At 33.1% G+C, this 12,260-nt stretch overlaps 4 protein-coding genes across 6 annotated transcripts; 2 read left to right on the forward strand and 2 right to left on the reverse strand.

Moving 5' to 3' along the window:
* Positions 1 to 49: 49 nt before the first annotated feature.
* Positions 50 to 4,606, forward strand: Kr-h2 (transmembrane protein 33-containing Krueppel homolog 2). Of its 2 annotated transcripts, none has more exons than XM_012281368.2 (7): positions 50 to 165; positions 625 to 865; positions 1,262 to 1,426; positions 1,505 to 1,689; positions 1,786 to 1,853; positions 1,948 to 2,081; positions 2,159 to 4,606. In XM_012281368.2, the coding sequence occupies exons 3-7, from the start codon at positions 1,263 to 1,265 to the stop codon at positions 2,370 to 2,372; spliced, it is 765 nt and encodes a 254-aa protein (XP_012136758.1). In that variant the 5' UTR covers positions 50 to 165; positions 625 to 865; position 1,262; the 3' UTR covers positions 2,373 to 4,606. The 2 variants fall into 2 exon arrangements, with proteins under 2 accessions (XP_012136758.1, XP_012136759.1); XM_012281369.2 differs by having other exon boundaries at positions 1,508 to 1,689.
* RpS3 (ribosomal protein S3) lies at positions 3,244 to 4,644 on the reverse strand. The gene is made up of 4 exons (XM_003701467.2): positions 4,534 to 4,644; positions 3,788 to 4,110; positions 3,532 to 3,719; positions 3,244 to 3,463 (listed from the first exon to the last, which is right to left on the reverse strand). The coding sequence occupies exons 1-4, from the start codon at positions 4,564 to 4,566 to the stop codon at positions 3,279 to 3,281; spliced, it is 729 nt and encodes a 242-aa protein (XP_003701515.1). The 5' UTR covers positions 4,567 to 4,644; the 3' UTR covers positions 3,244 to 3,278.
* Positions 4,645 to 4,870: 226 nt separating this feature from the next.
* LOC100878770 (cathepsin O) lies at positions 4,871 to 10,854 on the forward strand. 2 transcript variants are annotated; one of them, XM_012281362.2, is made up of 7 exons: positions 4,871 to 5,543; positions 6,085 to 6,223; positions 6,291 to 6,523; positions 6,600 to 6,748; positions 6,825 to 6,875; positions 7,264 to 7,532; positions 7,612 to 10,854. In XM_012281362.2, the coding sequence occupies exons 1-7, from the start codon at positions 5,358 to 5,360 to the stop codon at positions 7,647 to 7,649; spliced, it is 1,065 nt and encodes a 354-aa protein (XP_012136752.1). In that variant the 5' UTR covers positions 4,871 to 5,357; the 3' UTR covers positions 7,650 to 10,854. The 2 variants fall into 2 exon arrangements, with proteins under 2 accessions (XP_012136752.1, XP_012136755.1); XM_012281365.2 differs by lacking the exon at positions 4,871 to 5,543 and adding an exon at positions 5,903 to 5,988.
* Positions 7,730 to 11,602, reverse strand: vermilion (Tryptophan 2,3-dioxygenase vermilion). The gene is made up of 7 exons (XM_003701555.3): positions 11,243 to 11,602; positions 10,875 to 11,035; positions 10,188 to 10,393; positions 8,742 to 9,101; positions 8,419 to 8,668; positions 8,254 to 8,347; positions 7,730 to 8,184 (listed from the first exon to the last, which is right to left on the reverse strand). The coding sequence occupies exons 1-7, from the start codon at positions 11,269 to 11,271 to the stop codon at positions 8,013 to 8,015; spliced, it is 1,272 nt and encodes a 423-aa protein (XP_003701603.1). The 5' UTR covers positions 11,272 to 11,602; the 3' UTR covers positions 7,730 to 8,012.
* Between the last annotated feature and the right edge of the window lie 658 nt (positions 11,603 to 12,260).

Raw genomic sequence — 12,260 nt, forward strand, 5'->3', positions numbered from 1 at the left:
AATGAAGAGTTCTCTTTAATAATCACGTTAAAGTATTCTTCCCACTTCCAACTCAGCTCATGAGCTACTTTTGCGTGTTTGTTAAGTGACATTTTCCCGTTACATTGTAGCGGGCTTGCATTTCTGCAACTTTTAATATATTTCAGCCTCCTTTGTAACATATTGGTTAAGTAGCTAACATTTTTTACATTTTTTCTAATAAGGTTATTATACAGTTGTAAAATTCAATTGATTGTTTGTTATCTATATTCAATGAACACGTATCGTTAAATATTTATTCAACGGAATCCCTGTTCAACATGAACCATAATATCTTGTAGTATCTTGTATACATATTCAGAATCTAATAATTATTCATTAATGTTTTGTAGATTATGTTTATTTAAGAGCAAAATTTAATTTCATTCAGTACTTTTTATACTGAAAATAAATTAATGAAAAACATACGTATTTCTTCTTATAAGTATTACTTATGTAAAAATGAAATAAGCATAACTGTATATTTTGATAAATGTTTTACATTAAAAATAATGTACTTATAAATTATACCAATAACAAATTTAAATACATTACAAATATCAAAGTTAAATATTTATAATTTTTCTACATGTAATTTTCATGTAGTTTGAGAAAATGTCGATAGAGTACGACACTTAATGAGCTGTTTGCACCATCTATCAGAGAAATGAGAAATCGTAAAAACGAAACTCAGGGTAATTATTAACCTACCTGGGAAAATCGTACGTGGGTAGTAAATTTACGTAGATGATCTAGCTTATTGAATTCGTAAGGATCGTATCCATACGAATACTTCTAGAAATTAAGATTTTTATTTAAACCAAGATCTGATCTTTTACAATATAAGGTAAGTCTTTTTAAATCATCACAATTGTTAATAATTCATTGCTTCAGTTCTATTTGTAATGTACAGTTATTGAACATTTGAATTGAAAAAGTAGGCTAACTGTTTCTTTAAAACACGAACTTTAATTTAATAAATGGTATTATTAAAATTAACCTTAAGTTTTTCTAAAATCATGACACAATTAATCAACTGACATTGTATTTTGGATATATTTATGTACATTTAATTGTATACTTTTAAGTTAGCTACTTTCACTTTAGAAAATAGGATGTGATTTGTATTTCTAATATATTTGTGAAATATAACCTGTGAATAATTATTTAATTGTATTAAATATAAGAAAATGAAATATTCTGAATATTAAATTTGCTTAAACCTTTTTGTACGTATCTACAGAATGGCAGAAACTTCAAATACAATGGGTGATAATTTACCACAAGTGGAAAAAGGATGGGCTGCTTTGCGACAACATATTATTTTGAATAAAGTTACAGTTGGATTATGGATTACAAGACTTGTTACTATTCTATTAACTATTGATTATATCATTCCTCTATTTGGGTATGTTATTTTGTATTATGCTTTTATATAAGTATAAGAACATAACTATATATTTTATGTCCTTTTTTTATGTCTTAGCAGTTTTTACAATAATTATTATAAAATATTAATGAGTAATGCTGCAACAAGTGCATTGCGTCTTCACCAAAGGGTACCACGTCTATTTCAATTTAATAGACAATTTTTGGAACATTTATTTCTTGAAGATTCTTGTCATTATTTATTTTATTCATTAATATTTCTATATGTAGCTCCTGTTACATGTATCCTTTTTGTCTTGATATTACATAGAAAAGTAAAACAAAGTATAAAATATAAAATTATTTAAAAAAAATTATTTTTCCTGAACTGTTTATTAGTGGTATTAACTCCTATATTTTTATTTGCTCTAATACATTTTGCGAGCTATTCTCTTACGTTGCTTGATGTAAGTACAAAGGTTTCATGCTAAAATGCTGTATCATGTGATGATTATAGAGTATCATGATACTCAATATTTATGTTGTCTTTTTTTGATTAAGTGTTTAGGACAAAATTACTGGTGGGGAGCACGTTTCTGTATATCTTTAATTGAATTTCGATCAAGGAGTCTTCTTCGCCTTTGTGCATTATCGGAAATAATTATTTTGCCATTTACCGTCTTTCTTGTATTCACGTATGTATTTGAAGTTATTCAATTTTTTGAAGTAAATACATATTATAAATATAATATATAAAATTCATTTTTTACAGGGGTCGTGCTGGTTTATTAACACCATTTATTTACTTTCAATTTTTAAAATTACGTTTGGCATCACAGAGAAATCCATTTACCCGCAATGTCTTTTACGAACTTAGAAATGGACTGAGTTCAGTTTCAAGTAAACCAACAGTGCCGATTATAGTGCGACAAATAATTAAAGGATTACTATCACTTACCCAGCAAATGGCTCCAGTTCGTCAATAATTTTATATTTTTAATATATGTGTTAAGTTTTCAAATAAATTTCCTAGGGTTCTAGGGTCCATATAATTTCGTATGATCGAATAACAAAATAAGTGCAAATGTTGAAAGTAACGAAAAGGTTACAATTAATTAAATGGTATATGCAAATAATCAGAGGATAGATTAGAAAAATTTCAATTGATGTCTGTATTCATTTATGATTGTTATGAATGATAATGACATTTTTGCAAATATTTCATACAACTTATTGTTAGATTAGATCTAGGATTTATTTACTAAATACCAAAATATCTGTAAGATTGAATTGTATAATTGCATTTTTAATGTTTTGTAATACATGATATCGATTTATAATACGGTTTTAACCACACGTAATTCTAAATTACTATAAATCTGTGTATAACACATTAGGTCGACATTAGAAATTAAATGTTATATTTGATTTTTTCTTATTATATCCAGCTTTTGAACAACTGTTTACTGGTAAGATTTATTGTATAGATAAGTAAGGAACATAAGAATATTATTAGTTAATATATTGTCTCATGTTCAGATGCAGTGTAGTATCATTGAAAAAATATGTTGTTACTTTCAATTATGCAATCTAAATTTGTTCTCTTATATGGTGTAAATATAAGTTATTTCATAGAGTTTGTAATAAAACAAAATTTAGGTTATTACGTTCAATTTATTTTAAAAAATCAATTATCTTGTTTTGTGGTATTGTAAATGAATTTTATTTGGGACGTATGTAGAAGAATAAATAAGTTATAATGACATTTTCATAAATACACGAAAAAAATTTTTATGTAATGATCATGAAATAATACAGTTGTCATATTGATATTGGATAAAGAATAAAATCATGATACTTCTTTTAAAATTTTATTTCCATTTGTGTACAAATTACACTGCAAGCGATGTTGGTTGTGGTATGTCTTTCGATGCTTTCACTTCAGATGTTGGTTGTGAAGGGAATATTTCATCTTTTGGTTCAACAATAGAAACAGAGTCTGGCAGAGGTTTCTTTGGACCTGTCTTACCTTGAGGATCATATGGAAGCATAATCTTCACTTTGATCCCAAGAACACCTAAAAAAAATAAGTTAAAAACAATTTTTATTTCTGTTGATAATTTGGCATAATTTTAGTAAATATACCTTGTCGAAGAAGCACATGACGGGTTGCAGTATTAACATATTCATTGGTGGGTTCACCAGAGTGAATCATCAATCCATCAACGAATTTCATTGATTTTGCTCTTTGTCCACGCAATTTACCGCTAACAACAACTTCACAACCCTTTGCTCCTGATTCCATAATAAAACGAAGAACTCCATAACAAGCTCTAAAATTATGTATAGATATAATAACTAATAAATTATTTCATAAATAGATATAAAGTTTTAAACTAACCTCCGGACAGCAAGGCCTCCAATCAATTTGAAACGTAAGGATTCTGCTTGAGCAATAGCACAAAGTCCACGCGTTGCAACTTTTTCTGCATACAATTCAATATTTTGTGTTTCTTTGAAATTGAATCGTTTCTGTACCACAGAAGTTAGTTCTCGGATTCTACGACCTTTTTCTCCAAGAACACTTTGTGTATGAGTCGCCAGCAAAATAATTTCAGTACGGTGAGGAGTAACACGTACCTCTACTCCTGAATATCCATCTTCTGAAAGCTCACGAGTTAAGAACTCGTTTAATTCAGCTTTGAAGACACCATCCCCGACGAACTAGAAATCAAATTATTAAGCTTCAATCAGTTTTCATTAAATAGTTAATATTTTAAATTGCTTTACGTTGATTCACAGTAACATCTTCAGCACTGAATTACATGAATTTACAAACTAACCTAAAAAAGTTATTTGTTGATATAAACAAAAGAAAAATAAACGAAGAAACTGTTACAACTTAATGATATCTCTAATCTATATTGTAGATTACTTCAATTAAAGTTAAAATGAGTAGTATTGGATATTTATCATATCCAAAGATCAAACACGAAAGAAAACAGCTGAAAACATCCATGTCATCTACAGTTTTCACGTGTCATATACGCTTATTTTTTATCGAAATACTCTTCTTTTTGCTTTCGTTAATACCATAAATGTCATATTTTTACAAATCGTTGAACATGATGATTAAAATTCACAAACCTTCCTTTTCTTTGAGATAGAACGATTGTCCATGTTTTATGCTGGCGCTATAAAAGAAGCCGACAATCCAAAAGACCTAACTGGAAGCGGAAACAGCACAACTTGCTCCCGCTATACCCATCAAGTCAAAATAATACTTTTAATGTTATTAAACATTGATTGAAATCTCGAATATGTATTTATCTGTTCACAAAAAATGTACCTTCATTTTTTAAAAAGATAGAAAATATAATGGAGAATATTTTTAGACTATTATATTATTAGATTCGTAGATCTAAACAGAGGTTAGAATAAACATTGGATATTTGAACTCGTAGAATACATTGAAACATGAATTATTGAAATATATTATTTAAAAGAACTAGTTAGATAGGTGCATATGAGTTATTGAATTATAAGATAACCTTTGTCGTCGACGATACTTGCTCGGAAAACAAACGTTTTTGATACGAGAAAAATGAATCTCTTCTGTATAATTAGAAACAGAGATAATGACATTTAAGTAAGAAAAAATCGTATCCTGGAGAAGAATTAGAAATCAATCATCGTAAAAGTACTTGCTTCGTTATAGCTTTTCGTGTACGTATTTCTTTATTCATATAAAATACGCAAGTGTCGACTGACATTATACAAGTAATTGGATTATTTTATTACGGCCCTGATGCTATCGAAACACACATATGCGTTAAGATATACTTCTACATATATACATATGCGTTTTATACACACATCGCTTTGAGTCATACACGAAGATATACTTGTGTACGCGTTCTTTGCTTTACCGTCAAGTGTACCATATATCAGAATTATGTCTCACCCTCGACATGGAGTGGAGGACAGTAGCGCTGACAGTGTTGATAGTGAGTTTATGTTTTTTGGTAATACCGATCAGAGTAGATCCTGATCCGAGTAGCGAGGACATTAAACTTTTTAAGAATTATGTCACGCGATACAATAAAACTTATCGGAACGATCCAACGGAATACGAGGAAAGATTTCAACGATTTCAGGTAAGCCAAGAGATTATTATTTGTGAAAACACTGTATAACTATACGTGTATAAACGTTGCACGTGATATAATTCGCGATCTCTATATAAGTGACAATTTAAAACAATTTACTGTACGTAACTCGTTCTTTTTCGTGGTCGTCTTTGTTTCAAAAATTCGCAAGTTATAATATGCGCTCAGGTAAAAATAATGAAATATGAAACTCGCTCAGGTAATTGATTATGAAATTTAATAAGATATTGAATGAACGATCGAGTTGGAAGCTACGTTCGTCGTGATTTATTCACGATTTTCAATGTATTTTAAAATTACCTTAGATAATATATCTGTAATAATTTATTTTTACTTATTCAGTCATTCATTGAATTTCTACAACTCTATACCGCCATAAAAATAAATTGTATTGTTGCAATCAATTGCCATCCCTTTGTATCGGAAAATAAAGGTAAACGCGAGGAAATTATTCTGCAAAATGCGAAGCATTCCATTAGATCTTTACATAACGAGAGTTGTTCACGTAAATACTGCGCCTTTATTGCAGAGATCGCTGCGGCACATAGAAACAATGAATAGCCTTCGATCTTCACCGGAGAGCGCGTTTTACGGCCTCACAGAATTTTCTGACATGACAGAAGATGAATTTCGGTCACAAGCTCTTTCACCTGATCTAGCGGCGAGAGGTAAGCAATACAATTATTCTTACGTTAAAAGGATACATTACATACAATAATTAACTGAATGTTTTAGGAGAGAAACACGCGACTGCACCCTACCATCGATTGCATCGTTTGAAACATTCGAATCGAGTAAGAAGAGCGACTGTTGTACCCTTAAGATTCGACTGGAGAGACAAAGGAGTAATTACTCCTGTACGAAGTCAAGGTGCATGCGGTGCATGTTGGGCCTTCAGCACCGTCGAAGTCGCTGAATCAATGTTTGCCATCCAAAACGGCACTCTGTATCCGCTAAGCGTGCAAGAAGTAGGTTGCTGGACACGTTTCAATATTTTTCTTTCATTCTCTATCCGGAATAGTTCCTTTACGGCTCCTTTAACAGATGATCGATTGCGCTAAAAACAGTAATTTCGGATGCGAGGGTGGAGACATATGCAGTCTTCTTTCATGGTTGCTGTTGTCGAAGGTCCAAATATTTCAGGAGCACGCTTACCCTTTGACACGAAAGACAGACACGTGTAAACTTGAAAAGTATTTTGAAATCTTATCCCACAAATATTCGCGCCTGACTAATAGAGGTGATTAACGTGAAACTGAATGTTTTCAGAACAGCGGGTAAAATATCTGGCGTTAGGATAAAGGATTTCACGTGCGATAGGTAAGACAATATAGAAATGGAACCATGGATGTTCACATAATACGTTATTTCAAGGGAAACACGTTTCTATTTAACACTAACAGTTTCAAACGAAGGATTATATTTAAGTATTAGACATTCAATCTGCGTAAACGTGTTACGTGGCATATTATCGTATCACCGCATACTGCTTTATGTGCAATTAGTTGTCAAAGGTTTTCTTACATAAGTTGACCGGTTAGTATTGATCATACGATGAATGCAGTAACACCGTTCAATTTATGCGAAGGACAATCTTGTCTAGTTTATTATTTCGTCAGCTAGACTGCTGAAATTTGCTGATTGTATATTTTAATATTCATGTCGCAGTATTTGTCTTTAAGGCGATTAAAGATTTAATGGACTTCAGTTTCGTTGATGCAGAGGATGAGCTGGTATCAACACTGGCTACTCATGGACCGGTGGCGGCTGCGGTGAACGCTTTGTCTTGGCAAAATTATTTAGGTGGAGTAATACAATTCCATTGCGATGGGTCCTTTGATAGTCTGAATCATGCCGTGCAGATAGTAGGATATGACAAATCCGCGAAAATACCTCATTATATTATCAAAAATTCATGGGGATCAAACTTCGGAGACAACGGCTTTATGTACATAGCCATAGGCAACAATTTATGCGGTATGAATTTACTTTTTATCATTGTACAATTGAAAGTATTTCTTTAATTATTTAAAAAATAATGTCTCCGTATTGACAGGTATAGCTAATCAGGTTTCGTCGCTGGACGTTCTTTGAGACGATTCATTAAAAGATTTTAAAGAAAATATTTATATTAATACTATAATGTACATACATAAAATTCAATGACAATAATATTAACAATAACGTCAATTAAACTATATTTTTGATACTTCTTATACAATTGACACAATTTTTACGTTAGTATTATATTGTACGATTACCTATGCAACCATTTGTATACTTTTTACAAATATTATAATATATTTTAAACGGCTGATTAAAATGGTTTTCGACTTCTTGATTACGAATTCGAAACTCCGTAACCTCCTCTAACATTTATATTATTCTAAGAAAAATATTTTATGAACATCCGTCGTTGGCTCTTATCAGTATATTATTCAGGATTTGTATATCCGTTTACGTATCATCTAATGTGCGTTCAGAATTATTCTGATTATCGTCCGGATTCCACCCATTGCACGCAATGGACAATTTTGTCTTCATTTGTTTAGTCAATGGTGGAATCATGTGACGAGGTATCAAAAATGTGGAGAGGTTGAACAAGTCCAAAAACACTTTGTATCTGTCACTGTTAATTAAACAAATATCAAAGATTACAGATTGGAAGACGTGAAGTACGAATGAGTCGATATGTTACCTGAGAGTAGATTTCAAGTACTGATATCCCGAAGATCCACCTGTTCCAAGTTGCTGCGATCCAATCATCCTTTGAACCATCAAAACGTGATTATCTGAGGAGCGAAAAATTTTATTAACGATCATAAATACGAGTTCGTAATTTAAATCGAACGCTTTGCCTTACACCTCCATTTGGTAATAAGAGAATCGATGTCCATTAAGGCGGTCAAAATTTGATGGGGCTGACTAAACCTTGGCTCATCGCGATACAACGTGATCATTACTGCTCCTTGAAGAGCCGCGTAAGCGAACTTCCTTTCCCCTCGCGATACGAGTGCATTGTGAAGAGATTCGTTGAAAATTGACTCGAATACCGCTTGTCGGGAATGCAGGTTCGCTAAATGATAATTTCTGACCTGTTCCTTTGTGTGCTTCTGTAAAAAGAAATAACATTTAACTCGATATTCACCATATCGAGATACTTATGAATGTTCTTATGCTACACACTCGAGCGAATTGTTCTTGTTCGGCTAGCAACTTCTCGACGGATCGTTTGTATTTTCCCCAAAAGTCGAAGTCGTGAGTTTCAAGGCCGGGTGTCCTTGCGAGCCATCTTTGAACGAGACAGCTGAGACTAGGTTCCTCCTCCGAACGTTTAATCGCCTCAATGGCTTTGGGATCCCTTCCAAACACTCTGGTGTAACTCTGATTGTACTTGACTCTGTGTTCTTGTTTCACGCCCAGTTTATTCTCCAATAAGCGAAATTGCAGCGATTGAAAGCCCGAAGCTGGACACAGATAGTCTCTAAACGCCATGAAATCCAGCGGTGTCATAGTTTCTAAAATTGTCACTTGATCCACCAGAAGCTGAACAAGACGAAAATATAATTGAGTGGCATCAAAAATTACTTGTTCCTTCGAACTTGTTAATGAACAAATTTTTCATACATCATTTTTATTTATTTAACCATGATAATTGTAATTATTCAAATTTTATGCGTTTCACACAGACGGCTAATCGATTTCACCGAGTCTACGTCTAAGATAACCGCATCCGCATTTCTATGGTTGCCAAGCTCGTGCTTTTACTTCAAGAGGCGATCTTCGAACACGTGTAACGTTACGACAAATTACCATTACGACGTGTAACATATTAAATCAAAAAAACAAAGTCCGAAGAAAGAAGAAGATAAACGTCATCGTTTTACGTGAACTACAGTCGTTGAAAAGATGACAAGAAGCAATCCTCGAATGCTCAAATAGATAATTTGAAGTCTTAACTTCACCCTCGGATGAGGATTTTTAAAGGAACGAGACGGGAAAACGCGACGACCACACCTGCATTCTGTGGTATCGAAAGAGCGTCAACGAGTTGGTTACCTAATGCATCTATGCGTGTCAGTGTGGGGTGTCGCATATCATCTAGTGGTATTACTTTACTTAGATCCCACTGTTATTTCTACGGTTCTCACAATCTTATTCCGACATGAAAGAAGAGGAAAGTAACGGTAATGAAAAAGTGTCACATTGCTAATAACCTTGATCCGTTTACCAATTCTCCGTGAAGAATCAATGAAGCCGAATTCCGACGATCTTGAGAAATCACGCGAAGCTACCGAATGAAAATTTCTAATGGCCGCTTGCTTTCGTTAAGTGAAATAGTCTTGAAGGGTGACTTCAGAATACAATCTGATTAGCTGGAGCATCACTCCTGTCATAAATCGCGCTGGCCTAATTGGCTTGCGATTAAGGGTCGTTCACATTCCTTCCATCACTGTCATTGTCAACGCATGGCCGCTGGCCTTCTTTCACGTTTACAAGATTAGCTCTGTGACACGTTGAACGAAATTTATTTATCATTATTTTCCTTTTCTCGAGATGTTTGATAAGTCCAATTGCGAGGGGACTAATGATACGATCGTTTCACCGAGGATCCTTTTATATATCGCTTACTTTTAGAATGAGGACGATGCGGTTTAATCTCTTCAAGATTTCCAGGGTCCTCGACTCGTTCAGAATCTGCGGAACCCGGATCTTCTGAATAGCCGGGCGATTGTTGGAGGTACCATTCAAGAAGTCGTAGCCGTTTGATTCTGAGTTAAAGAGTGCTCTGACCGAGTCCAATTCGTAGATAATCTGCTTGAACCAAAGTTCGTACGCTGCGATGCAAACAGAAAAAAGAACATGCTCCTTTGAGGATCATACTTTTTAAAGATTATCGTGCATATAATTGCAGTAAAAGTATTAGTTCAAGTTTCAAACGATAAAAAAATAAAATTGTTGTGCATTGTTTAAGCCCTTGTAATCGTAATTTCAACAAAACAGAATAGATAGACGCTTTGAACTCGTGCTCGTTAAAATGCAGAATTGAATTGCATCGAGTTTGAATGGAACCGAACCGTGCGGAATTGAATCTCTTCAAATCGAATCGCATGGGATTGACTTTCATGTAATTAAATCACATGAAACTGACTTTCACATAATTGAATTGCGTCGAATCAAATTGCATCATGTTATAGTTTGCTCTAATGGATGTACAAAAGATCATGAGGCAAGAGGTCAAATGTGAATGCTAAGATCCTAGAACATCTACATAATAAAACTTTACTGTGCTATATTATTTTGATGTAAAATTTTTACCCTGATGAGTGACGATAAAAAGATGCTCATCGTGTACTTCCTTGTTGTACTCGGCACTTAGCAATCGTTGAGCAGTCAAAATTTTATCTAGTCGCAAGTATTCGCCATAAAGCATGCCCGGCCCTTCAGTCAACTGATCATTATCTTGTTCGTGATCTTCTCTGAAAATTAATGATAATAATCTTATCGAATTCATTCAATCCGCTAATCTTCGCTTCCGTGTCGAATAACGAAAGTCACTAAATTTTATCGCGCTTGAAGTGAAAATTTTGTTACATCATTGTATTATTCAAATCACAAGGTTGCAATTAAATCAGAAATTACGCAGATTTAGCAGTGTAAAAACATATTCTGGAGCGATTACTTACGCAATACCGCCCGATAAGGGACAAGCCATTTTTGAAACGGGTACGAATGCGTGTACCTAATGTTATCGATGATAACTGTGACAGGTAATAGGATGATTCTCTTAAAATTCAAATTCCACAGATTTGTCACTTCGATACGACCGCAGATCGGTTGATAATTCTCTGTTAATGTCACTGTGCGGTTCACTTTGAATGAAAATTTTTTAATTTGACATTTCCTCGAGTTTCAGTGATCACTTGGAGGATGACAGTACATGTTGTCGACAAGGTGGTTGAGCCGCGACTAAAAACTGAATGACCATCGGCTCCGCAAACGATCCCTCTTATATTTTCAACACCGAGGGAATACTAATGTATCACTGTTGATCATTGCTTCTTTAAATGTTTTTGCTGGCCAAAAACAATCTATAAATATCTAATATCTGAGTAGGTTTTTTTATTTTACATTCTTGCTTAAGTGCTGACTGATATTTAATTTTCCTAACGACGCGCGATCGCATCGATGCAATTTCTGATCGATAAATTAATTTGTATATTATATTAATTCCCTCAAATCCAAATTTCTTAATTACGATTAATTAAATGTAAGAGCAAATTGTTATTTTTAAAATATAGTCTCTACTCTTGGAAGAAATTAAAACCATTTGGAATTGATAAAAATGATCGCATAAATATTCAGATTTATCTCTTGTCATCACCTTTGAACTAATTAGAAGTTTAATCGAGTCATTACTAAAAACAATATTTATGAAAACTAATTTATTTCTGTTTCATTATTGAACTTATTAGTTCCACCATATTCCAATAAATGTCGCCACAGGTATCTTTTCGGGTTATCGTAGTTGCGCGATTAAGAAGACAGATGGAGCCAGGAGTTTAAATGATTTGTTTTGCCAAAATGAATTATTAATAAATTTACATATTTACTCATTATTTTTACACGCGGAAATGCTATCAAATATGATAAGGATTTAAAAAAACGAAAGATAATAAAATCGCTAAATTGTATAAAATTTTT

This window comes from Megachile rotundata, chromosome 12 (genome assembly GCF_050947335.1).
Source record: "Megachile rotundata isolate GNS110a chromosome 12, iyMegRotu1, whole genome shotgun sequence".
Lineage (NCBI taxonomy): Eukaryota > Metazoa > Arthropoda > Insecta > Hymenoptera > Megachilidae > Megachile > Megachile rotundata.

What these genes read in the sequence shown, in the direction of transcription:
- Kr-h2 (XM_012281368.2), top strand. Translation starts at nt 1,263, where the DNA reads ATGGCAGAAACTTCAAATACAATGGGTGATAATTTACCACAAGTGGAA. An exon ending in TATATCATTCCTCTATTTGG is followed by an intron (nt 1,427 to 1,504) that starts GTATGTTATTTT and finishes TTTATGTCTTAG; the next exon opens with CAGTTTTTACAATAATTATT. An exon ending in ATATGTAGCTCCTGTTACAT is followed by an intron (nt 1,690 to 1,785) that starts GTATCCTTTTTG and finishes ACTGTTTATTAG; the next exon opens with TGGTATTAACTCCTATATTT.
- vermilion (XM_003701555.3), bottom strand. Translation starts at nt 11,271, where the DNA reads ATGGCTTGTCCCTTATCGGGCGGTATTGC. An exon ending in TTTTATCGTCACTCATCAGG is followed by an intron (nt 10,394 to 10,874) that starts GTAAAAATTTTA and finishes TTTGCATCGCAG; the next exon opens with CGTACGAACTTTGGTTCAAG. An exon ending in AACAAGAACAATTCGCTCGA is followed by an intron (nt 8,669 to 8,741) that starts GTGTGTAGCATA and finishes TTCTTTTTACAG; the next exon opens with AAGCACACAAAGGAACAGGT.
- LOC100878770 (XM_012281362.2), top strand. Translation starts at nt 5,358, where the DNA reads ATGGAGTGGAGGACAGTAGCGCTGACAGTGTTGATAGTGAGTTTATGT. An exon ending in ACCTGATCTAGCGGCGAGAG is followed by an intron (nt 6,224 to 6,290) that starts GTAAGCAATACA and finishes TGAATGTTTTAG; the next exon opens with GAGAGAAACACGCGACTGCA. An exon ending in AAGGATTTCACGTGCGATAG is followed by an intron (nt 6,876 to 7,263) that starts GTAAGACAATAT and finishes AATGGACTTCAG; the next exon opens with TTTCGTTGATGCAGAGGATG.
- RpS3 (XM_003701467.2), bottom strand. Translation starts at nt 4,566, where the DNA reads ATGGACAATCGTTCTATCTCAAAGAAAAGGAAG. An exon ending in CTATCTCAAAGAAAAGGAAG is followed by an intron (nt 4,111 to 4,533) that starts GTTTGTGAATTT and finishes TTTGATTTCTAG; the next exon opens with TTCGTCGGGGATGGTGTCTT. An exon ending in TCATGTGCTTCTTCGACAAG is followed by an intron (nt 3,464 to 3,531) that starts GTATATTTACTA and finishes TATTTTTTTTAG; the next exon opens with GTGTTCTTGGGATCAAAGTG.